Source organism: Anarhichas minor, unplaced genomic scaffold (assembly GCF_050575085.1).
Source record: "Anarhichas minor isolate MPS153535 unplaced genomic scaffold, ASM5057508v1 ptg000069l, whole genome shotgun sequence".
In the NCBI taxonomy this organism is placed as follows: Eukaryota; Metazoa; Chordata; class Actinopteri; order Perciformes; family Anarhichadidae; genus Anarhichas; species Anarhichas minor.
Genome location: NW_027466515.1, coordinates 708299 through 735097, shown reverse-complemented (window position 1 = coordinate 735097; position 26799 = coordinate 708299). Strand labels below are relative to the sequence as shown.

At 40.9% G+C, this 26799-nt stretch overlaps 1 protein-coding gene across 5 annotated transcripts in view; it reads left to right on the top strand.

The window, feature by feature from the left end:
• Nucleotides 1-7760, top strand: part of slc30a6 (solute carrier family 30 member 6) — a 38609-nt gene extending 30849 nt beyond the window's left edge. For 2 of the 5 annotated variants that reach the window (XM_076078953.1, XM_076078955.1), the window contains 5 exons: nt 2182-2301; nt 3167-3269; nt 3365-3412; nt 3660-3728; nt 5385-7760. In XM_076078953.1, coding sequence (XP_075935068.1) covers nt 2182-2301; nt 3167-3269; nt 3365-3412; nt 3660-3728; nt 5385-6032 — 988 coding nt within the window. In that variant the 3' untranslated portion in view covers nt 6033-7760. The remainder of the gene's footprint in view (nt 1-2181; nt 2302-3166; nt 3270-3364; nt 3413-3659; nt 3729-5384) is intronic. The other 3 variants (XR_012947732.1, XR_012947731.1, XM_076078954.1) reach the window with 3 other exon arrangements.
• Nucleotides 7761-26799: the final 19039 nt, after the last annotated feature.

The window sequence follows — 26799 nt, the reverse complement described above, 5'->3', positions numbered from 1 at the left end:
GAATGTTCTAAACATGGAACCGTATGTTCTGCAAGAATCTAAATTCCTGCAGGGAAAGACTAAAGCATCTTAAATCTGCGGAGGCCAGCCCAGTGGCTCAAGTGTTGTGAGTCATTGCTCAGTTTGAGGACTCCAGACTGAGGCTCTGTGCTACTGACTGACTCTGTGGGTTTGATACGAACACAGAGCGTCCAGCGGTGAATCACAATCTGTGCTCGTATGTATTTCTGCTGTCGTACAGTCTCGGCAGTCCTTCCATTATTCACCGTCTGTCTCTGAGGACGTCATCCCAACCGTCTGTCTCTGCTGTCCGTCTTACCGAGACTCAGATTCCCTAATTAAAAGTGAGCTGGACGATCTTCCAGTAACGTGAAAAACGTTCCTCACACACACACACACACACACACAGATATTCCCTTTCCTTCTTCCTCCTCTCCAGTTCTTCAGTTTTTTGGAAGTCCTGCCCCCGGCGAGCACGTGACTCTCTGAATGACGTGTTTGACATTAATTACGTGTTGACATCCATGTCAGCGTTTTGCTTTTTAAACGTTATCTAATGACAAACACCTTGCGGCGCCCGGCCGCCGCGCTCCTGTCCATGTTTGTGACAGCGCTCTACGCCATCGGGCCGCGGCGGCTTCAGAGCGCTGCCCTTTGACGTATTGGAAATTCAATCTGACACGCGGCACCGGGCCGATTCGCCCGGAGTCGCGTTCATTGACCCGTTAATCGGTTCCAGGAACGCCGGGCCGGGGTGTGTTACACAGAGAGCGTTCGGGGTCGGCTCAGTTTAGAGTTTTTGGGGGAATCGGCTGAAGGTTTGAGGCCAAACCTCGGACTCATTGCTCGTGTCAGAAAGGGCAATTTGAGCAAGTAGGAATATCTTCGTTGTTCTTTTACAACATAAGTAATTGTCAGGCTTTGCTTCTCAAATATGAAGTAAGAGAATGTGTTGGCTGTTTCCCCGGTGGAAGTCTATCATGGCTTTGCAGACGGGATGAAGAATGGAGATGTCATCTTTCTCTTTCAGAGAAATGTCCACCGAAATATTAGCAAGCAAGTGGATGTTTACCACATCTGTCTGACAAACTCCATACCTCGGGTTTATAATCCAGACTTGAAGTTATACATTTGTATTTTTCAAGCCGATGCTTCTCTAGAATTGCAGAAGTCTTAATACATTCGAATTCGTCTGATTTCTTTGTTCAACACAACTACATTAATCTAGATAAAGAGAATATTTTACTGTTTCATAGAAGTTACAGAACTTCTCTTCCAGGACTTTATTTCAGCTCGTTAAACGATGTTTTACAGCCTCGTTGATGAAAGAGGAGTTATTGATGCGTGTCCTTATTGACCTCGTCCACTTAAACTAACAGCAGTCAAGCCCCACTGATTAAATCTGCATTTCATCCAGACCATGCAGCTGTCGTCACGCTGTGTCACCGGATGCTACGTCACGTCTTCATGTGCTGCATCGCGTCAGACCGCATTAAACCACATGAGATACGTCACTTTCTGCAGATGTGCCTTTGATCAAGACTCTTCATATTTAGCAGCTCTGCAGGTGCTACTCGACAATCATACAAACTGTGTCGACGTCCGGTGTCAAATACACCCCGTCACTCCGTCTGCACTGTGCAGCTTCCTTCACTCTGAGTGTTTGTAGACGAGGTTTGTTCTCGGCTGTCTTAGACAAACATGACATGAAACAAAACAACGATGATCCCATCAACTCCAGTTCAAGTCCCCCAAAGTCCATTATGACGGTGTGATCGGGTTAAAGGTCTAATCCGTGAGACCAACATACACACGCGGTGGCTACAGCTTAGAGCGGACGACGAAACGTACTCGGCCCTCTTTAGAAAGGAGGGAGGAGATGGAGGAGAAGCTGGTGTTTAGTTCAAATATGAATCGACCTCCGTTATTGTTCATGTTTGGCGTATGTAGGTTAGTGCAGAAACTGTCCAAACATTTACATTAAAAACAAAAGTGTGAAATAATAGATTTCAGTGTAGAACTTCTAACACTTTAACGTTATATCCTTCATGAAGGGAGGACTCCGTGCAGGACTGTTGTATTAGACGGCATTCATTTTAGGTGATTAAGTGGGAAAATCTGGAGGTGATCATGTGCACTAATCCTGTTCCTGTTTGTTTGTGTGTTTGTTTGTGTGTACAGTTTGTGTGGCATCATTCCAGGTCTGAGCAGTGTGCTGCTGCCTCGGATGAACCCGTTTGTCCTGATCAACATGGCGGGAGCTCTGTCGCTCTGCATCACCTACATGCTCATAGAAATCAAGTAAGAACTCATCTCTCTCTCTCTCTCTTGCTGGTGAATTCACCAGCAGCATATTAAAACCAGGGATTGTGTCCTGGGCTGCTGGAAACTCCCTCTCGCTGCTTTAAACTGCCCTGATCTTTATCTGCACTGAACCTAAAACGTGTCCTGATGTAAAAACACTCCAGAGGGGAAACGACTCACAGACGGGACAGGAAACGAGACTTCAATTAATGACAAAAGTGTCGTGACTTTAATCATTAAGGGTGGTGATGATAAAACAGGTTCTGTTCAACATTCACACTCTTTCCATAATTATGTGGACGACAGACAGATCTTAATAAAAAGGAGTTAAAACCATCTTTAGCGGTTTGATTTTGATAATGTCACATGATCTTCCTCTGCAGATGGACTTTGCCATGTTATGTTTCAATTTCTATTTTGTTTCTGAGCATTTTGTGGATTTCTTCTCTACTTTGGTTTAAAATCTGAGCTTCAAAGTTTATTCCTGTCCTCGGACACAACACTTGAGAAAACAATCTCATCATCTTTTATCGGCTGTTTGGGAGATTTCTATCATATTGCAATATTACCAAAAGCTTCCAGAACATCAGAAAAAAATTTCAGATTTTTTTCTCAAAAATCAAAATGAGAAACTGGATATTTTTGTGTGTCAAAGAAGAAGGATCAAAAGTCGGTATTCTTCATGAATACCAAACCTCAAAGACCACCAACAGAGCCAGACATCCTTAACAAAATGCTATCACCCGAAAAATCTAGTAAGACTTAAAGGTCTTATAATATGTTAAAAATGTTAGAATATTTTATTTGATGTCGTAGATATTCACTAGTTATTGTGTGTGTGTGTGTGTGTGTGTGTGCTCAGTAACTATAATGCGGTGGACACGGTGTCGGCGGTCGCCATCGCGCTCATGACGTTCGGCACCATGTATCCCATGAGCGTCTACAGCGGCAAAGTGCTGCTGCAGGTAAGACGAACGACCCTTTCTCCACTCGTGTCGTAGTCACAGTCCCGCACCAGGAAGTGCGGTCGTAACTCGTTTGTGTCGTCTCCCATTCACAGACGACGCCGTCGCACATCACCGGCCAGCTGGACAAACTGCTCAGAGAGGTGAGGGGATTGATTTCAGGTTTATAGAAGATCAAGAAATCTGTTTCATTGCTTTGTCAAATGATCTAATTTTCAGCCGATGAATAGTTAAATGAAAGCCAGAAAGGAATATAAATCTCATCCTTCGTCAGACTGGAAACCAAATGTTATTCAAATTCAACTTTATTTTGGCTTCATTTTGACAGCATTTTACCTTTAAGACCTCTTGATTGTGATTGGTTAATTGCTCCTCTCTGTGTCCAATCAGGTGTCGACTCTGGAAGGAGTGCTGGAGGTTCGAAACGAGCACTTCTGGACTGTCGGCTTCGGATCTCTGGTACGTTTCTCAGCCAAAGATCTGAAGACACAACACCATAAATGGGGATATTAAGCTAATTTTTTCATGTTCGATATTTGTAGCTGTTGGTTACAAAGGTCTTTCTAATTTACTGAAATTATATATATATATATATATATAGATATATAATCCATTTACATAAAAACAACTGGCACACAGTGCACCTGAGGCTTTGATATTTGGGACGTGAGCCCACTTTTGCTGGTTGATGGCTCTCATATTCTGATTTACATCTCTCACAAATTTTTGCTCCGACTCCCTCCCTTCCTCCTTCCTTCTCCTCCCTCCTTCCTTCTCCACCCTCCTGTTAGTTAGTTAGTTTTGTTCGTCTCTGTATTTGTTTCTAGATTTCTCTGCCCCCCCCCCCCCCCCGTTCGCCTTGTTCATCCCTCTCCGTCATTCGTCGTTTCGAAATGACGATCTGCAGGGATTTGTTCACCCAGACGAAAAGAAGGAACAAGTCATTCATGCGGAGATATTCTCTCTCTCTCTCTCTCTCTTTCTTTCTCTGTTTTTTTGGAGGGAGCACTGTTGTTGTTGCTGTTGTCTCTGTCGAGTTGTCGTCGTCTGTGTTGCACGTTGCACTGCGTGTGTAGCAGTTGTACTTCCTGCAGGTGGAGCAGCGTCCTCTGTTTACATCAGGCCTGACGCTGCGTTTATTGTTGTTTGTGTTTATGTTATCGATGCTGCTGCTCCTGTTGTTGTTGTTGTGACTGATGCTGCTGCAGTTACACAACTGTTGGTTGTTGGCCCACTGCTAACAGAGCAGCTGTCCAAACTGATTTGACCCTCTGACTGCACTTCTGCCCCACGGGACACACTCTCTCTCTCTCTGTCTGTGTGTGTGTGTGTGTGTTGTCCTTTTGAGGTCTGTATGAGAATGTTAAAAATTAGCAGGCAAGGACAAAATGAGGGACTCAGTTTTGTGTTTTAAGGTCAAAGGCTGAATGTTGAGATGAGACGTGCTGTGATGAAGGTTATTGTGATGATTACGTAACCAGCTGTGTTTAAAAAAAAACATTTAAAAACATTTTAATTCATTTTAAAAAACATTTATAAAACCTGATCATGTCATAATTTTTTATAAATGACATTTCTTGAGCTCAAATGTTCCTGATGTTGCGTTTGAATTCCTTCTCAATGAGACATTTAGTCTTTAGGCAGTTAGCTGAACTACTTTATAGTATCGATCCATAGCTGCAATACTTCACAGTATAATTTGCATTTAATTTTTCACCATGTGCACCATTTACATGTGTACATGTACAGGCTAAATTCTTCCATCACTTAATTGTATTTGTATATTTTTTGCTTTTTTTTTTGCCCAGGATTAAAACGTCCTCCCAAACTCCTGAAATAAATCAGTTTCATTTTGTGTGCACAAGATGATCATTTGTCGGGAACAAGATGGTAACTTTGACACCAAGATGACATCTTCTTTTATTCCGTCTTGAATTGTCAAATAAGAACAGAAATATGTCGGTACAAACTAAAATCTCAGAAGCCAAATGAAAGTCTGAAGGACTTTATTTGCATTTTCTTAAACTAGATCTCTTTGAAGCTACTTAAATGTGAAACCATATTTTACTGATTTACCTTGTGTGCTCTCTCCCCCCCCCCACCTCTCTGTTTCAGGCCGGCTCTGCACACGTTCGTATCCGCCGTGACGCCAACGAGCAGCTGGTTCTGGCTCACGTCACCAACCGGCTGCTGCCGCTCGTCTCCACGCTGACCGTCCAGATCTTTAAAGACGACTGGACCAGACCGCTCCTCACCGGGACCCTCTCCTCCGCCTCCCCTGCTCCCCCTCTGGGTCCTGAAGGCTACGCCACCGTCTCCTCCATGCCTCCTCCGCTCTTGACCTCAGGAGGGGAGATGGACCCACTGACTTCCACGCCCTCCAAACCCAGCAGCCCTCCACCAGAGTTCGCCTTCGACACACCGGGGAGGAATGTACAGAATGTGGTCCTCCCCAACCCGGGACACCACGCCCACCGGCCCTATGGCGGCATGGGGCTCCCCTACGGAGCGTCTGCCTACACGGGGATGCTGAGTCAGGGTCTGGTGCGGCCCGGTGGCGGGTTGGGACTCGGAGCGCAGGGTCTCGGTGCACAGGGTCTCGGTGCACAGGGACTCGGAGCGCAGGGACTCGGAGCAGGGTTCGGACTGGGTGCGAGCGGGGTGCCTTACAGAACTGCCTTCGGAGGGTCGGCGGCGCCGCTCCGGTTCGGAACCAGCAACCCTCTGGCTTCACAGTCGCAGTACAGACAACACCGACCGTGATTGTGCAGCGCTAGAACTCCGCTCCAGACGCTTTCACTCACGATGAAGGTGAAGTTTGTCCACAGCTCAGTTCAGATATTTAAATCTGATGAGATTTATATTCCTGTCCAGGCCGGATGGCCGACGCTACAGCATTTACTCCCAGTGTGACACCAAGATGGTAACTTTAGATTTAAGTCTTGTAGTGTGAGCCGCCCCTGACTTTAGGAGAGAGGTGGCGAGGATGTTGTGGTATTTATTTTGGGGACCAAACGGAGGACTGTGGTTGGATTTGTTATGTTTGAGTCTGTTTTTTTTTTTATTCGGAAACATCCTCAATGGGAGGCTGACGGTTATTTTCTTAACGCTGTTTGGAAACGTTTTGTGGCAACATCTTCAAACATCATTTCTGGTGAAAGGTAATAAAAAGTGTTGAATCAAAACAAAAATCCAGTTTTACATGTTTACATTTCAGCCATTTAAAGGACACTAGAATCCAAATCATTGACAGTAAAAACCTCCCAGACAGGAGATCAAAGGTCAGAGGTGACGGCACTCTTACCTCCTATCTCCTCTTACCTCCTATCTCCTCTTACCTCCTATCTCCTCTTACCTCCTATCTCCTGGTCTTTTACTAATGATGATGTTAAAGAGGAGAAAAGAATTGAGGGAGATTTAGAAAACGGGAAGGTGATCAAGAAGACTTTCATTCATGGTGTAAAACTTCCAGTTCATCTTCTAAAGCTTTGAGATGTGTTGAAGTGTAAGTGTTGCCTTAAAGTGTCCCGAGTGTCTGACGGCCACTCGACCAGCATTTAAACATGAATATTGTGTTAAAAACAAAAACATGTTCATGTGCTGATTTGCTCCTCATCTACGTTTTAAGTTTGGTATAAAACTACATTTATTTTCTTCTGCTCTTAACTTCTAACTTCACCTTTTTGTCTGCAGAGCTGCTGCTGCTGAAGACTCACGCAGAGTGAAACACGAACACAGTTAACATCATCGTGATCGTTGCACGTTTAGGGTTTGAAGTAAACAATTCATTTTTTATTAAAAGATTAGCTTTGTTTGTTCTGTTATGTTTGAAAACGCACATCACAACTTCCTAAATTGTACGACCAACATTCCTCAACACAAGATCTTTCTTCTTCTTTTTTTAATCCAATTTTTTTGCATTAAAAATTATTCATGTGACTCAAAACTGTTGCAGGTTCGTCTTCTGTTCAGCGACTGACCGAGCTGTTCCTCAGTGTGTGTCTGCAGACTGAATGTTACCGAGTGTTCCTGCATGTGGTTAGCAGCAGCTCTGCAGACGACGGTCTCCTCAGACTCTTGTTTTGTGTTATTCCTCCAGACACATTCACATCTTTGTATCTCCTCAAGTGGAATTTGGAGGAATGTGAAGAAAAGTTGGATTACTGTGAATCTGTTTTATTACGTCATTAAACACGGAGCCTTTTCAGGGGGAGGAGCATTTCATGTGCTCTGCTGGGAGTGTATATTTGACTGGGATGTTTCTTTTTATTTATGTTTTTTAATATGAACTCAAGCTGGGTGTCAAACAACAGTTATTCCTTGTTATCCATTTGTTACAGGTTTCTGGTGCCTTTCTCGCATTCATGGGAAAAAACACATTTATTATTTGAATTCTTACATCGGTGTTCAATATGATGCTTTTTCACAACAGTTACGAGTCGGAGAAATGCTCTTTAGATAGATGAATAAATAAAGAACACTCAGCCCTAACGAGACATCTTCCATGTGTGTTCATTTAAAAAGGACGGAGACCGTTATTAAGAGCTTTAGCTTTTTCTCTCTTCTGCTGAATGAAACGTAATTCATCTTTAAATCTGCGACACGGCCTGAAGTTACAAAAAAAAAAAAAAGTGCAAATGTACATTTAAAGAGCAACTTAAGTCTGTTGAATGTGGTGAAACGTGTGCAGCTGTAACCAAACCCAGCAGTGATGTCACAGAGTCCTGGAGTACACCTGTTCATCACAGCACGCTGAGAAGTTTAACTATTAGAAATCAGCAGAAACGAGACCTTCAGGGACTGTTTAATTACTCGGGAAGAGAAACGCTGATGCATTTAGACTCAATGGAGCTTTCAGAGTAGATATCTCGCTGATACATTAAAGAGAAAGGAGATATTTCAAGACGCTCCCTCCACATTCTGTACAAACTAGTGCTCATATTTAGGTGCCTTCAGTCGCCCTCTCTGTAATCATTTGCTTCTCCAGGCGTCACTGATCTACATCAGTGTGTGATGAGTCTCTCTGCTCCTGCAGCATCTCCTTGCTCCCTCAAGGCATCATGGGAAACCTCTTCCCCTCAGCGTAGCCTGACGTGACCTTCCGACCTCACAGCATCTGTTGTGAAGATGAATCTCCCGTCTCTCGTGACAGAGCTGATCAGCAAGTAAGTACATCAACTAAGGTTCAGTATAAACGTGTTGAATACTGGGAGCTGTAACCGGGAGTGTTGTCTCCAAAAATCTCCCGTGAAAAATACCTGCAGATATTTGACACGAGTGCACCTGTGTGCTCCCATAGTTTAGCACAGAAACAAAGACGACACCTCCGAACATTAACGCTTCCACTCAGCTGCTGTGTCAAAGATACATCGAGTTCAAAATCTGTGAACGAAGATCAACCAAATATTACAGCTAAACATCCAAGAACAATACTCGGTACTTCAAACCACAGATTCAACATGCCACAATGGATGCATGCTTCTTCCCTGCCTTTTACAATAAAAACACTCTCATATAAATACACAGAAACGATACTTTAAAAGATATTTGGTTGTTTTTTCACCTCAAAACGTCTCTACTTTTTAGAGGAATTGTTCTACTGAAAAGGTAGAACATCATCTTCTGCATATGAAATAAATTACATTTTATCACGAATTACCCACTTATGTGTTTTTAAAATCAATGTTCATGTACATACGCTAGAAATACTGAGAAAAGAGTGATATACTGTATTCCCAGGAAGTTGTAATTTAATTGTGAAAGTATTCACCCTCTTTTTGCTCTTTTTTTTTTGTCTCTACCATCTCCTGAGTGAAATATTTGTTTCCTTAGCTGCTAAATGCTCCACTCTGTTCACCAGCTGCTCTCTGACGGTGTCTGCTGAGCTGCGAGTGAACAGTGCACTATGAGGATGAACCAGAACAATAAAGTTGTTTCTCGAACAGATAATGTATGAGCTGAAAATCACCATGAAGCTCCATGAAGCAGAGATGTGTTGCGTTAGCAGAGAAAACCTAGAAGCAGCTTAATAACCAAAGCGTTGAATAAGAAGGAATCGTCCCATTGAGCTCGTTTCGACGCCTCTTTTGGCAAAGCGCACAAACCCAACAACGTTCTGTCCCTTGTTTTATTCCAGCCACATGCTGCCCTGCTTGCATAATAATGTATGACACACTTTCGCAACTTTGCAGTGTCTGGTCATTATTGTGTCCCCTGCAATCATGTTAGTCTTTTGGCCCCGCAGTCCGCCGCTCACGCATCCTCATCAGCCCAGGAAGCATTCAAATGAATGGGCGGCGCTGCGGGGCCGCCATGTGAGGCTGAGGTGGGGAGACAGCTTTGAGTCGCAACGTGTTAGTAGGCCAATAGACTCCTGACCCCGTTACTGAAGGACCCGCCTGGTCTCCAAAAACTCTAATAAGCCCGAGTTCCCCGTTTTTTTTCCGGACCAGTACTCATTGATCACTGGGTTTGTTTAAAATCTAACGAGGGGAGGAAGATCCGCCGCATTTTGTCACTGAGGGAAGCTCTCTGTTTTCCCAGGAGTCTGTTAACAAGCTGGATGTTCACGGGCTTTGTTCCAAAATGTGATAAAGATGCAGCGACTGTGGAAGTGCCAAACATTGCTGGATGCTCGCTAGGAAAAAAAGCACTTGAACTCCTTCGCTAAGAGATGTTAAAGCTGTGTATCAAATATGTCCAATGCATTTTCTTCATAAAACATTTGCAAATACTTATTGTTTATATCTGCTTGCTAGCAAACACTTGAACCAGACTCAACTTGTTCCAGACCACAAAGCAGCAGCATCATCTGTTAAAATGTGGCCAATCAAACGCATGCTGGCGTGCATTCCTGCTCGATTACTTTGTAACCCGAGTTGTTTCTGCTGTTTATCTCGCGATCATTGCCTCAAACGATGAAATAGTTCCAGCCGCGATAACTTCCCAGAGTTATAAAATCCAGACTTTGAGGATTATCAACTCCTGTGGTGCATGTTGGCGTCTGATAGACCTTCAAACTCACAGATCTTCTGGACTTCCTAGTTTGTATTTCATGTCTCACCTGTACCTGAGAGAACACGGCAATGATTGGGAGGCTGAAATCTCTGCAGTCAGGTTCCTAAATCTTGGTGGAAAGCCTGAAACCAGAAGACTGGAGGCTGTTAGAGCAGCATGAAGGCATGTTCAACTCATTCATATATTTAAAAGTCGACATACTTTTGGCCAAGACGTCTATTTCTAACCCTACGGTGGAATGTTCTTTACAGCCTTTAACACACTTTTAGTCTCAATAAATAACTATTTGAATGAATCTTTGACGAAACAAGCAAATGTGCATCACTCATATTTCCCTGCACACACACACACACACAGACACACACACACACACACACACACACACACACAGCCACCCAACCAGCAGCTTCCCATCATTCATCCTGAAACCTGTTGAAGTGCCTCTTCTGAAGAATTTCATTTCCTCTCCAACAGAGGATAATCCGTCCTCTGTTTTTGTTCTGTGGCTTTTGGAAGAGATTTTGAACAAACAATCAAAGAAGTACTTTGCCCTCGGAGCTTAGCGTGGCTTCTGCTCCCTGAGCGGTGAATGTGCTCGCCGGCCCTAAGCCTCTAGAAAGGTCCCCCAGCATTTTGAAGTTCAGAGCCGCGGCGTTTGTATTAGTGTTGACTTCACATGCTTGTTACAAAACAAATGGGGTAGAGCCTTTGTAATCTGTGCTGAAAATCCCTGAAAATGAATGAGATCTGAGCCGCGTCTCGGCTTTCTGGGTCAGTCCGACACAGCCGGTTCACTCTGCTGAGGTCGGGGTCGACTGTGTGTGTGTGTGTGTGTGTGTGTGGTTTTTTTGATTTTTGGTGAATACAATACATTTTGTATTTGCATTTTTGTTTGTTTTTTTAAGTCTTTCTCTGAAAGCTTTTGGGGCAAGTTTTCTAAGCAAACGGCAGTCAAGAGGCCAGTGAGTTTGAGACGATTACAGGAGCAGTTGTTGGAAATTCAATTAGTTCTCAGGCTCCTTCCAGCAGCTCATACAAATATGTAAATAAAGATTAGAATAGAATGAAAATAATAAAAATCTGAAAGGCATTAAACGATGCAGCATGTGAACAGTGTTTAAATGGTAAAATAAAATATATATATTTATGGATAAATCCTGGGAAGTAAGTAGGAGCCAGTGTAGTAGTATACTTATGGTAAGTATAATAACCATATGGCGGTTGTACATGTGTGAAGGTAAAAGTGACATCCAAGCCTGTCTGAGTGATGTCTGGTTAAATCCCATGCAACCTCTGCCTGGAATGAATATGAATATGTTAAAAATGACACCATCTCTTCCATCTGTTTGCGCTGCAGCGTGTTAAAACACCTCCACCCTGATCTGTGTTTTTAATGATCTCCATGTTCCACGTCCATTTCTGTCCAAAATCCTGGATGCAGCTCTGGAGTGAGTCGTTTTTTCAAGCAGCACCAGTTGCCTTCCTCTTCCCCCTCGTCCTCCTTCTCTTCCGTCTTCCTCCCTCGCTCTATCTGTTTTGACTCGACCTGTCAGCCGCCTCAAAACAACACATGAGGCCCGGTGGCGAGCAGCGAGCTGCTTCTTCTGAAGAAACGCAGCTTTAATATCAGAGACACCCTTTTCTTTCTTAATTCAGATCAAATCAGCTCATTGGCAAAACAGACTGACAAAGCATATGCAGAAGCAGGAATTATATACATGCAATGAATACATAAAAAGTAGTAAGTAATTAAACCAATACTTGGTACTTGTTTATTACTTATTTATAATACTTGCTGTGCTTGTTTTTATTTTACCATGTACCTTGTTTGCACTGTCCACTTTGCTGCTGTGATCCTGTAAATTTCCCCACTGCGGGACCAATAAAGGATTATCTTATCTTATCTTATTTTATCTTATCTTATCTTGTTACGTATACAGCTTAGTGTTTGTGTTTCATGTTGTACAAGGAGAGGTTTGCACTTCTTGTGGGAATCACTGAGGCACAACAGGTCTTAAATATGTACAGATAGAAAAGGATTATGTGTGAAAACAGGAAAAGTGCACTCAGTAGAGTGCAGATCTCCTCCAGATGCGTCCGCAGCTACCACTGCTGTGCTTTTGGATTGAATGAATACAAACCACAATTCTCTAACTGTAACTCCCTATACACATGTCAGATGTGTTTTTTCACTTGCACGTCTCATACAACAGATATACTCTCATTTTAATCTATGCAGCTGTCTGCACCAGCTCTGTGCAGGCGCACGTCTCAGCTCCGTCTCACGGACGTAACAAGCGTTGAAGCGTTTATTTAGGCTTCGCCGTGAGGTTGATGCCCAATATAAGGCACAAAATAACTCTGGCAGCGGCGATGCAGTCTGTGTGTGTGTGTGTGTGTGTGTGTGTGTGTGTTTACGTTTACGTTAGCTGATAGCCAAACACACCGCCCAAAACAATGCGATGCGCTCAGCTGTGTTATCACTTGCGGCCCCATACAATTTATTTTTAACAATTGTGAATCACTGCCATCACGAGAGGTCCTTGAGCATACAGTCATAAATAAGCACAAAACATATTAGGCTGATGGGTCCAGCAGTATGTAAGATTAGCCGTGGACAGACGGACAGACACAGATATGCATGCACACACACACTGCCAAATACATTATCTCCTGGCTGAGATAATAATAAAAAATGCAGTGTGGTGCTGGTGCAGCAGTGGCAGTGAGGTCACAGTGTAATGAAGCTGTGGCTGTGCCAATTGGGGCAGAAAACTGAGGGGGCGTGGCCTGTGACATCTCTGGCACCTGGCTCCTCCAGTGGACTCTCGGGTTAATCTCGTCAATTATAATATTTGTGTTTTATTCCACCCTCATCCATAGGAAGCAGTGGTGTTAGCCAGAATGAATCACTGTGATAGCCGGCTGTGTGTGTGGGGGTGTTGTGTAACGTTGGCTGTGCACACTGTGTTCAGACGGGCAGGATCACTGCATCTGTTTACAGCGACCTGCAGATTAGATCAGACCTCACACTTCAAATAGAGACTAATCCAACACACACAGACACACACACACTCACACTCCGAGTCCTGCGGGAACATTAAAGTCAACGACATAATCCACCGAGTTCAAATGGAAACACTTACAGAGTCAGAGTTGTAATCATGGAGATGGTGTGTGTGTGTGTTGTTGGTAGGATGTTGGACACACACACACACACACACACACTCAGTCCCAGTTTCTGTTCTCATTGGTTTACTTGTGTTTCTCGCCCTGCTGGATGTAAAACAAAAAGAGAGGCGATCGGTCAAGTCGAGTCTAACAGGTGGAAAGCAACTAAGTACATTTATTCAACTACAATTTTCATGTACTTGTATTTACTTGAGTATTTCTATTTCATAAAACTAAATTTAAAGTATGCTACTTTTTATTGCAAGCCATTTGTCTGATAATGTTTGCAGATGACACAACTCTCTCTCATTCACTGATTATGGAAGCTAATGCTGGTTGAACTGCCTGTGCTACGGTTAAGATTAAATAAACTGTCTTTGAATACAAAAATACCTAATGTTATTATTTTCAGTGGCAAATAATCATACTCTATGGATTAACTTAAAATAAAATTAAAATTGAGTCTGTTGAGATGCCTCAAGGGTCATCTACTAAATGTCTGGGAATTATTGTTTCTCTATAAAATGTTTCAAAAGATAATTAAACGTATTATTAGTGTCCGTGTATTCCTTGTTTGAGGTTTTATATTATATCTATAGTTGTTTTACTCATATGGACTTGTAGCATTACTATTGTTTAGGAGTTGATGCAGGTGTATAAACCAATATCCCCTTAACAAACACAAACCCACGCTTACTGTCGCACCCACACATGCACGCACACACACACACACACACACACACACACACACACACACACACACACACACACACACACACACATCTCCACACATCTCCACACAATCACATTTTTTTGTTGATAATGTATTGTTATTGTATCCAACATCAAATTTAGGTCAGATATGATGATGATGGTGATGATGATGATGGGGTGCAGTGTTCCTCAAGCAGCAGCAGGGCGGCGGCGTCGAGCTGAACTTGAACTTGGCTGAGTTTGATGTTGATGATGTTTGACGTGTCGCCGCCTCGTTCACCCACAGTCAAACACAGAGTGCTTCACTCCCATTAACAATGCATAGTGTGTGTGTGTGTGTGTGTGTGTGTGTGCGTGCGTGCGTATTTAAAACAGTTTGGCTATTTGAACTCTGACTCCAGTATTTGATCCGACAGTTACTGTTACTTTGTTACTTGTTTATTTTTTGTTTGTTCATTTGTCAATAAAATTATGCAAGTAAAACAATTAAATTTAACGAAATAATATTATTAATGCACAGTTAATAATTGTATTCTTATATTGGGAAGTGCTTTGGAAATAAAACAAATTATTATATCTTACTTTCACTGTTACTAGAACTATTATAACATCGGTCTCCCAACAAGAAAACTATCACTTTCTTTTAATATTTCATAAAGCCAGATTAAATTTCAATAAATAAATACATTTTAATTTATTTTAGTGCAACCCAAACAGAAATATGAACGGAAGTAATTCAATTTGTTGACGCACTGAAGTCAAGTGAAAGCCAATAACTGTTTAAGGTTCCAATGTGATTCAGCCGCGTGTGTGTGTGTGTGTGTTGGCATACATTGCTCCGATTAACAATGGGTGACGTATTGACTGTGGGTGGGTGGACACACAGATGGGTTGGTTGGATGGTTTAGCAGAAACACTCTGAGGGCAGCAGGGTTAGCTGTGTTTCCATACAACAGCAAACTGCCAGAGGGCTGAGCGGGGGATGGTGTGTGTGTGTGTGTGTGTGTGTGTGTGTGTGTGTGTGTGTGTGTGTGTGTGTGTGTGTGTGTGTGTGTGTGTGTGTGTGTGTGTGTGTGTGTGTGTGTGTAAGGGGATGGAGAGAAGAGGTAAACAAAAACCTAGAGGTCAGAGAAGTGAACGTGTGACCTTAATCTTGCTGTTTTTTAAAGGTCGGGCTGTGATACGTAACAATGATACGTACAAAACAGATTGTTTGTTTGTTGCATAGAAAACAAATATGTATTTCTCCCAAAATGTTTAAGCATTCTTTTAAACAGTCTCAGACGAGACTGAGAGCCATTCAAAGACCTGCAGAGTCTGCAAAGTGTAAATGCAAACAAGAATCATCATAGACGTATTCAAATCTAGTTGTTAAAGACTTTAAAGTGTGTTTCCAGATGTTGTGGAGTTCATATGTTTAAAAGTAACATAAAGCGTTGAGCGGTATGAAGTCTGATAAATATCTTCAACGATGTCGTTTGAGTCAGCGTAAAAAGGTCTGGAGGTGTGGAGTTAGAAAAAAGTGAGCTAACCAGAACACCACTGCGAAACTCATCTTCAGTCCAGTTGCATTGTGGGTAATGTAGGCGCCAGGAAGAAGGACGTGTGTAATAAGATTTTTGATACCTTTCTTTTCAACTGTTCTTCGTGAATAGACAATGCTGCGGGAGTGTGATGAGTGTTTGTGCAACCATTGAGTGATCTGTGTTGGTGAGAGAGCCGACATCATATAACATTATGTTACTTTTATTGATTATCCAGACACTCTTGTACTTGTCTTGAAGTACAGTTCAAGCCAAAGTACATCGAGGAGAAGCCTTTTAGGATGTTTGCAGGTGCTTAAAGTAAGGTTTTTTATTTTATTGTATTTCTTCTTTTGGCTCTATTGGAACCGAAAGGGATTCTGCTGAATGAATTGTGTTGACAGTAGGAATCTGTATGAGAACATCTGTGACTTGAACTGCCATGGGCGGATGTTTTAGAAGACATTGTCATTTCTATGTCCCTCTGAGGATCCGGGTCGGTTTAGATCTGGTCCTGCCTGGTTAACGTCCTGTTTCTTATAGATGTGAATCTTCTTGTCATGCTGAACAATCAAACTCTTAATTAAGTTATTATTATTATTATCATTGTTATCATATTGTTATTATTAATATTAATATTATTAGTATTAATGGAGATTTAGTCAAAAGTTAAAAAAAAAGAAGAAAAAATCCATCTGCTTGTAGATCTGTGATTGGTCCAAGAGAGGGAGCCGAGAGAGAGCGAGATAAAATAAGACGTTTACCCCCAAAGTGCCTCTTTTACCTTCAAGTGCCCCCCTCATTCAAAACTGCTCATAGACACTCAGCCAGCTGCAGACACCCTTGACTTACCCCATTGGCTTTGTGTGTGTGTGTGTGTGTGTGTGTGTGTGTGTGTGTGTGTGTGTGTGTATTTGATGCTCATTTGGAGCGACAGGCAGGTCTCCAGGTCACTCACAGGGACGTCTCGGGGCCCCGGCCCTCCAAACGTCTCCCTCGCCGGGTCGGTGGAGGCAAGAACGGCGTCCCCCTCTGCAACACCTGCACACACACACACACATATACACACAAACTCATACTGTACTGCAGGAGTTCATCTGTCTCAGATCAATATTTTCAAAAGTTTAAGTAGAAGTACACTTAAATATTTACTTTTCGTTGTCTTATACACACAATGCAAATATGTCCGTTTAATTTTAGTTATCACAAAGTAGTATTTCATTAGTAATTTGTAATTTCATAGTTTAGCTCTCAATATATATATATATATATATATATATATATATAGCAAATATGTACGAAAAGATCAAGTTGATCCAGTGCGACTCAAATTAAACAGGAAGGCTGACGTTGATATTTCTGAGACTACAGCTTTCAATCAATCATTTAGAAAATAGAATCTTGTAAAATGACTTGATCGTATCGTAATAAAGTGATTCCTGCTCAGATTCCTGACGGTCATTAAGACATTCCTCTCCATGCTGAAGCACTCAGTCAGCCCTGGGCCTCTTTCTTTCTTTGTGTGTGTCTGTGTGTGTGTGTGTGTGTGTGTGTGTGTGTGTTAGTGTCAGCAACAGGGCAGTGTGTCTGTGGTTGGACCTCCTCGCTGTGTGTCTTCAGTCCGTCGTGGTGGAGCAGCAGCAGCAGCAGCAGCAGCAGCAGCAGCAGCACGCTGGAGGCAATGTGGCCACCGAATCGTCTGATTGACCGAGCTGCACCAGCGAGGAGCTTCACTCTGATTGGCCGTCCGACAGGAAACGGAATACAAATCAAGGCCAGAGGATGAAGATGCAGTTTTAACTCTGAGGTAAGACACAAGTTCATCCAAGACAATAGTTCTTAGCAGGTTCCAATCAGTATGCACACTGAAATATGTTTGATACTTGATACGTGTGCTGGTGACACTGTTGTCCCATAATGCAATGCACAAGAGAGTGGAGGCGGTACTTACAGTGGGGGGGGGGGGGGGGAAATAAGATGCAACAGTTAGAGAAGAACTTAGAAAACAAACGATAACCATGATACACGGTTTACTTCGTCAACTTACATTGGGTTTTTTTAAGTTGCAGTTTGATCAGTTTTTTCTGCACACTTTGCATCATATCCTGTTAGTGCAAAGTGTGTTTCTTGTACGCTATAAAAATGTGAATTTAATACTTACTGTATGAACTTTATTTATACAGCAGTTTAAACAATGCTTTATATGGGAGGATTTAAATTACAAGATTTTAGCACAAAAGATATGACAAAATGTACCACAAAAACAGATGAAGAGACCCAGAACCAGGACTGAGTGGAGCAGACTGTCAGACCCTGCTGCAGTGAAATGAGAGGTTTCTTAAAGGGACCCTGGTGCTCAGAAACACGACCACTTCTGTCCACAGGGACCGCCAAAACCAACACTAAAGAGAGAATCATCAAGAAAATGTCCTCAAAGATAATACTCCATGCCGTTAAGTACAATACTTCAGATTTATACTATATATATAAGTACAGTACTAATGTACTTGGTTACATTCCACCACTGCATGATAGTACTACTGTGTGTGTGTGTGTGTGTGTGTGTGTGTGTGTGTGTGTGTTAAGTCAACGCCTCTCTATGGGAGTTCAGAGATTAACTTCACAATGACCCTCCACGTTCTGATTCTACTGTGTGTGTGTGTGTGTGTGTGTGTGTGTGTACAGGCACTTAAATACGTGCAACAAATGCAACTTTATGCAATATATATATATATATATATATATTATATATATATATATATTGGGGGTAATTTAACTCTTTATTTTCATCACTATAACGACATGTGAATCTGGAAGAGGTCTGAGTGCATTCAATCTATTGAACTGTAGTTGACATCGGAGCTGCTTGAGACTCTGTTCACAACTTTTGATTACATTTCAGGGGAAAAATATTTGTATTTATATTTTGTAATATTTATATTTCAATTACTTAAGCAGTTGTAAGTAATAAAAACACATTTTTATCATGTTTAAATAATAATGCATGCAATACAGTGTTCTTCAGTTCATAACAATTGCCCATTACACTTTTCCAGACGTGTTGAAGTATTAGTCTACCCAGTAGTCACAAACCCAAATATATTCAGTTTACAATCAAACCGTAGAAGAGAAAAATCTTTAACTTACAGAGGCTGAAAACAGCATTTATTTAAACATTTCTTTGCACAAAAAGTTGTAAAAGAAAAAAAATGTATCAGCATTTTTTCTGATTAAGTTCTTGTTGATTGACTAATAGATTAATTGTCTAATTGTTTCAGCTGTAGTCGTGTGTGGTGGGCCTGTGTGTGTGTGTGTGTCATTTTATTTTGCCCTGATATCTTTTCTTTGGTATTGATTTGACTTGTTTGGGTTTCAGCTCATGTTCGGTGATGAGATGGTTGTTTAGATTGATTCACTGCGATCTTTGTGGCGTTTGTAGGCTTCAAAGAAATAGATTCATCTTTCACGTATAAGGAAATAATATATTTGGCAGCAAAGATATGGTGGTTTATGATCTGTGAGTGTGAATGTTTGTGTGAATTATTCAGTCTGGGATCCATCAGAGGGCAGTAGAGTTATGGACTCTCTGCTGGTCAGAGGATTTCTCTCAGGGTCCAAAAAGTGCTCAGCATCCACGCTGGTTGTTCCTCACAGCGTTGAGACCGTCACACGTGTTGAGTCGGGTTTGTGGTTTCAAGTGTCTGCCAGACAAAATGTATTAAAATCAATAACACAACAAATACATATATTTTAAAAAGTCCCGAAAAAACGAAATCGGTAAATGAAAACATGAAATCCATGTTGAGGTCGTTGAGAAAAAACGTTTTCAGTTATAACAAGATTAGAGAAGCTGCTGCCGACGAATCAACATATTTCTGTGTTTTATTACTTCAGCCTCGACCTGGAGGGGAAAAACAGGACACGCACACACACACACACACACACACACACACACACACACACACACACACACACACACACACACGCACACACACCTCGTATAGGTGTAAATCTCATTTTCAGAGTCAGTGACCCTGTAGAATTGGATGGTGTTTACGTTCCTGGATTACATGTGTAAAGCCCTGATTAATCTGCACATTTAAACACCCTGCATGTACAAATTACAGTCCATAGATCGGTCATACGTGATCCCAGAATCCTTTGCTGTGTCCTGCAGTCATTGTTTTTCGGCTGATAGGTGTCACCAGCGCGGTTTCATTTATTTTATTTTCATATTCAGGTCACAGTGGCAGCAGGTCAGTGGTGCACAGTACTGCTTAGAGTAAGTACACATTGTACTTTACTCGTGTATTTACAATTTACGCTACTTTCTATTTGTGCTCCACTACATTGCAGAGGGAAATATTGTCTGTTGTACAGCTGTGGTTACATCTAGTTTTACATACAAAACACACAATTGGTTTATAAACTATCTGAACAGGTTGTTGTGACTGAGTAGAGCTGGTCTGGTTGGAGTTTTGTAAAAGCATGTTAGGATTTGATTGATCCACTAACAATGATAATTTAGGTGCAACTTGTCCCACGACAAAATAACTCTGTACGCCCACACAGTCAGCTAACGAGAGTGTAAACACTGCATGCGGTCTTTCAAATACACAACAGCTTATGAAACAGTTTTATCCCCACATAAACATGCTGTTTACATTTCATAACTCATCAGTAATTATAATAATCCACCGATGTTTTATATACAGAGACTCTGGAGAAGAGAAACATCATTGATTATTATTTGTATCTTGATAATTTGTGTGAAAAACACATGACACACATTGTTCAAACATTATAAAAACAATATTAAAAAATCTGTAGGAATCTTAAAAACCTTTTAGTTTTGTTGCCTTTAAATACTTTTAGTTCTAAATAATTAAAGTCAATTTAGCTGAAAATACGTTGACAGTGTGATTGCAGGACTTTACTTGTAACAGAGTATTTTAACATTATTCTATTGGTACTTTTACTTACCTAAATGATCCGAAAACTTCTTCCACCACTGAGTATAAGTAGTAATACCACAATGACAAAATGTACTGTTACACATAAAAATCTTACATTTAAAATGTTACTCAAGGAAAAGTACAGAAATATTAGAAATGTACTTAAATAATAAAAATGTATCATCGGCTTCTGTCAGTGTTTTATGATTATATATTTTATTTTAATTACGTAATAAAATGTAAGCAGCGTTTTAATCTTCAAACATATCGAGGTGGAGCAAATTAACCCAGTTTCTATAGTAATATGTACAATATTTACTTATACTTATATATGTACTGATTATAATCATATGTTTTGTATTTTTTACGTAACTACACTCATAGCAGATGACACGAAGAAAACACTGGTTTCCCACTTTCACACAGTTTGGGGCTCGATGTCATTGGAGTAGAAGTTTAAATTAGCAGAGAATGGAAATATATGCAAGTACCTCCAAGTTGTACTTTAGTAAAAGTACCTAGTTACCTCTACTCTTGAACATATAAACCTGAATTGGTGGATTTATCAGTATTTCTCAAGAACAGAAGCAAAGAATCAAGAAAATAAAAACTGAATTCAAAACATGAAATGAAGTTTCCACAGAAACATCAGCAGCTTTTGTTTTCTTCCCAAACTTCACTTCCTGAGAAAGAAAATATGTTTATTCACTCTTGTGCATCCAGGGGGCGATGTGGGGTTTGTTACACACACTGAAGCATTGTGGGATTTTACATCCACTGTGTTAAAGTCAGATTGACCGAACAATACAAATAAACACAGAATTTACAACCTCAAAACTATATTACTGAGGCCTGTGAAGAAAAACACAAACACTTGTTTTTTTGTTTGCTTGAATAAATTTGTCCAAACCATCTACGTAACAGACGCCTTTTTCATAGTAACAAAAGCATATAAATAGAAATTAAAACAAATTTAGTGACATAAAACACAGCTTTATCCCAAACATGATGACGCCACAGACCCCGCCCACTCTATTCGATTGACATGTGGTCTCCAGGAAGTACAGTGCAGAGCCCCAGCTTCCCTCCCTAAATGAACTGATTCTGCAGCTTTAATCCTGATACTGACTGACACAGAGGTTTACACACATTCAGCTCCGTGAGCTGATTGGTCAAACTGAGGTTTTAAAACATGTGAGAAGTCTTGTTAAACTAATTATTTCCAATCTAAACAGGACGTTTGTGTTTGGTTTCTTATTTCAATGCTGATTTTTACACATACTGTATAGCAGCTCAAAGGTTCAAAAGGTTTGTCAGGATATTAATTTGTTTTATCATGTTACTTGAAATTGAAAAATGTCTACCACCAGTCATCTGTCCTCTGCTCTGCTCTGTTATGTAAATATGCCACTTTGGAGAAGATATTTACACACATAAAACGTTGTTCGCTCAAAGCGAACATACTTTTTACCACCCAAAATATTTAATATTATGGCATGTATTATTCAGCAAAGCGTTCACTGTTTCACTGTTCGCCGCTGGTGATTGCACACTAGATTGTGTATTTTATTTATTTATAATTTACAGTAGAATGCAGTAGAGTGTGAGCGCGGCCTTCTTAAACCAAACACTGTCCCGACTCTTTCAAAGAGACTTTTGACCAGTTTTTGGCGATGTTTTGTTTCCTCTGATGCTCTGCAGGACTGTGTCGCTGTATCTTTTATAAATATTACTTCACTAATATCTGATTACAGCAGGAATCAAGGAAAAGCTAAATAATGAGTTAATTAACAAAAAGCTGAATTAAAAAATGCATAAAAACTAAATTTTATTTTCCTGTGACGGCTGTTTATTTAGTTTATTACAAACTGCGTATATGAAATCTACATGTATTATATGTTTTTGAAGCGAAAGAGTTTTAAGTGTCGGTTAATGGAAATACATACAGACTGTCAAAGCTGTGCGTGCGTCAAACAAAATGTAATTAAATGAAAGATTGAAAACACGTTAGTTTAACAGTATATGTGTAAAATATTTCCAGTAATTATGAAGCCTCGTCGTATTATGCAAAAACAGATTTAACCTCTAAATGGTTGCAGCGAGTTTTCTTTAAATATGCACGTAATTGTAATAATTTTATACAAAATTTAATTTAATACAAAAGAGCAAAATACACAGCTTTTACAAAAATGCCATGAATTATATTTTTCTTATATTTAATTTAAATTAAGAACAAAATGTCTTTAAAAAAATGTCTTTAAAATATCAGACGTAAAATTCTGAACTAGAAAACGAAATAAAAATAATCTGTTTTCATAGAATATTATTGACAAAAACAATTATTTTTTTGAACTCCATTTCATTGATGTCTGTCTGCCAGCCTCTTATTTACATATGCACAGTAATTGAAATGTTACAAAATGAATTACTTTAAATTATTTCTTTTAATTTTATCTTAGATTTCAGAATTCCCTCCGACAATAAACACTGATGTGTTAAAGTGCAGCAGTGATCAGTGTGATGGAGGAAATGGTCACAGTGTAAATATGTGCGTGGGAAATATAATTAGTGTGATATGTTCACGGTACATAATAATAATAATCAGTTAGCCAGGCTGTACACTGTTACTGCTGCTTTTCATTATTTTGACAATAATGTATCCATTTAAACCTCAACGGTGTGATTTTAATAACACAGTATTTCACTAATGACTTTTAGCAGTAAACACAGTGGGCACATTCAGCTGCCGAAACAACATTTGGCTACTATGAGAATTTTCTCCTTTTTTTAAGTTTCAGGATGTTTCAAGAACAAAATGAAGAACAATCACAGCACAACAATTAAGAAAACAACATTTGATTGTAGTTACTTACAGTTACTTAACATAATTTCACCCGACTGGAAGATTTTCGCGCTTGTTTTATGATTTACTGAGAAACAGACAAAAATCCAACAGTTATTTTTACCATTTTTTGTTAGATTTTGTTGTTTTGATGTGTCACGAAAACCAGACTGACGGTGAAGCTACTGCTGCTGACAGCAACACACCGAGTAAATCCTTCACTCTGACACACAAATACAGAAGACGTTGATCCTGAACGCACCTCAGAATAACGCAGTTTCACCCCACGAAGATCTGGAGGAGGAAGAACTCCTTTTACCAATAAAAACAGAACACAAACAGGCAGCAACCTCCCGCAGTGTTACTATGGCAATAATGCACCATCTACACACAGGGGCCATTTTGTGTCCTCGACCTCTTTTTGTTTGCAGTTTATCTGCTCGTAAAAAGTCAAAACTTTCACAAACTGGAAGCAGCTTCTTGTGTTCACCCCGACCTTTGCTTTCGTCTGTAGCCGACACCTGCTTACAAACACACCCCAGGAGTTAGTGTGTGAGTGTGTGTGCGTGTGTGTGCGTGTGTGGTTTCACCCCCCCCCCCCCCCCCCCCCCATCCTCCCATCCCCCCCCCCCCCCCTCATCCCGACAGGCTCCTTTTCTTTTTGTTCTTATGATTTTTTTTAACCCAACTGTTTCCAACAGCTTCCACACACCCGATGACCTCTCTGCTAATGCTACGGCAGCGGCCATCTTGTTTCATTAGACTGTGTGTGTGTGGTTGTGTGTGTGTGTGTGTGTGTGTGTGTGTGTGTGTGTGTGTGTGTGTGTGTGTGTGTGTGTGTGCGCTCAGATGCTTCGTCTATTGTTTGAGTCAGTTCTGATTTGATTAACAGTCCGTTGGTGGTCAGCGCTTCACTGGTCATTAACGGCTGGTAGGACGGGAAACTCTGGCACTGAGCCACAACTCTACAAATGTGTGTGTGTGTGTGTGTGTGTTAGTGTTAAAAACGCTTTGTCATGAAATGTGATTAAGACGTTCATGTTCTCCAGAGGATGAATCCGTCTCTCTCTGATGATCACATGACTTTTCTACTACACTGTAAAAAATGAACCGTTACGACACAAAACAATAAACGTGTGAGATAACTGAACTCGTGCTAAATAGTTAGTTCAGAGTTGTTTTAATGTAAAACTCGTTGAGTCACAGTGAAGTTGCATGTTTGGTACCATCGTACCTGTGCAGAGACCAAAACCAAAGCCTGAGCTCAGCGACTGTATCTGGAAACCCTCGCTGTAGCCAAAAGACACTGAACAGAAGTACTGGGCGAATGGATCTTGTTTGTCAAGAAATAGTTCCATACGTACAGATTGAATAAACAAGATACAACGTGTTAATTAATGAACTTAAGAGGTGTTTAGGTGTAAGCACTTTTCAACCTTTGGATGGAGCTAGGCTAGCTGTTTCCCCCTGCTTCCAGTATTTATGCTAAGCTAAGCTAGCCACGACCTGACTATCTTTGAGACTGGTGCCATCTGAACATTTCACCTTTCTGAAAGAAATAAACTGTTATTTCCCTAAATGTTATGCTATTATAAATCAATACAGTCTACTTTTATTATACTGGTAGTAGTAGTAGTAGTAATGGGTACAATAGTTGTAGTATTAACAGTAGTATTGGCAGTAGTACTTGTAGATATTTATAGCAGAGTGTTGTTCAGTCTGTTTGCTTTTGCCCCAGAGGACTCTTCTGTTATTTCTTGGCCTACAATTCTTCTTCTATTTAGATAAGACATGCTGTGTGTCATTGCGTGTGTGTGTGTGTGTGTGTGTGTGTATGAATAAGCAAGTGTGTATGCACGTACGTCAAGCACGTGTCTATGAATGACATATGTATTTGTACGAACGTGTGTAATTGTGTGCACATAAATGAGCAATTGTGTGTGTGTGTCTCCCTCCCTTGGGCCTGAGGTACTGTAGAGAACATCTGCATGTGTGTGTGTGTGTGTGTGTGTGTGTGTGTGTGTGTGTGTGTGTGTTACACTCGTCCTGGTTCCAAAATGTCCGTTACAGCTGTCAGGTTGAAACCTTTTGTCTGCAGCTGTTCCACGTTCGTACTCGAGTTTTCAGACTGATTGATGAACCTGAACGCGTCATGTTGCTCTGTCAGTGAAAGCACCAGCAGTATCAGTAATGACCTGTGTAGTACTATTTGTAGTATTATTATTATCTGTAGTTCCGAGCATAGCAGTGCAAGAAGGAACAGAAGTTGTTGAATTTTGAAGTGTCAGTAGCGTCGCAATAGTAACAGTACACCACTGATCTCCTGCTGGCTCGTTATGATTATTAATCATCAGGGCGGAAGTATGAGGAGCTCTGATTGGAAGATGGACATTACTTCACTGTTTCCATACTGTCTTTGTGCCAGTGTACAAGTACTGCGTGTCTCTTCGTACCGTGTGTATCTGCAGTAATACTTCTTACAGAACCGCAGCGTTGCTGTTTGTGTGAGTAGGTTTTTGTACACGTTTCCTTGATGTCTCTTTGTACAATTCATGCATACTGTTTTGTTTTCTGTGGGCACATGTACAGTAATAATGCATGTAAATGTGTGTCCCATCTCATTGATTGAGCTCTTCCTGTTCTCTGATTGTCATGGTTTCCAGATGCCTGATTATCAGTGAACGCTCTCTCTTCCTCTGATGACTCGTCGGGTACCGTAGAACAGAGCCTGTGTTCAATAAATAGACACATGCATCTGAAACATTCAGGGTTTGTTTACCAGTTAAACTGTTGTATCACATCCTGTCAGTGGAAACTTGTAGAGTTTCTGTATCTTGATCAACAGGAAGATGTGACGGGTTTTAGGTTTATTATTTGTTCGAAAACAAACAGAGGCCAAACCAGGTAGTGATGGCGACTGGTTCAAATACTGACGCTTGGGCAGTGGCCCGCACCGGACTTTCAACTTACTCCAACGTAAACCCATCTGTGTGATTATTAGAAAATATGAGTCACATAACGTTCTGTCCTAACTAAATTGACGTTACAGTCCTACTTATTTAAAACCAAACCATGATTTCTTCTAATTGAAACTCTAACTAAGGGGTTCTGTTGCCCAAACATAACCGCCACCGTTTCAGGACCACATGAAACGATGTTAACCGTGAACGTTTCTCAACGTTAGCTACACGCAATCCTTCATCGCCAAGATACTATGCAAAAGGGCAAGACATGACGAGTATGAGATCACACAACCCCTTTATCCATCTTAATAATTTAGTTGTCTTTATATGTTGTGAACTTAACAA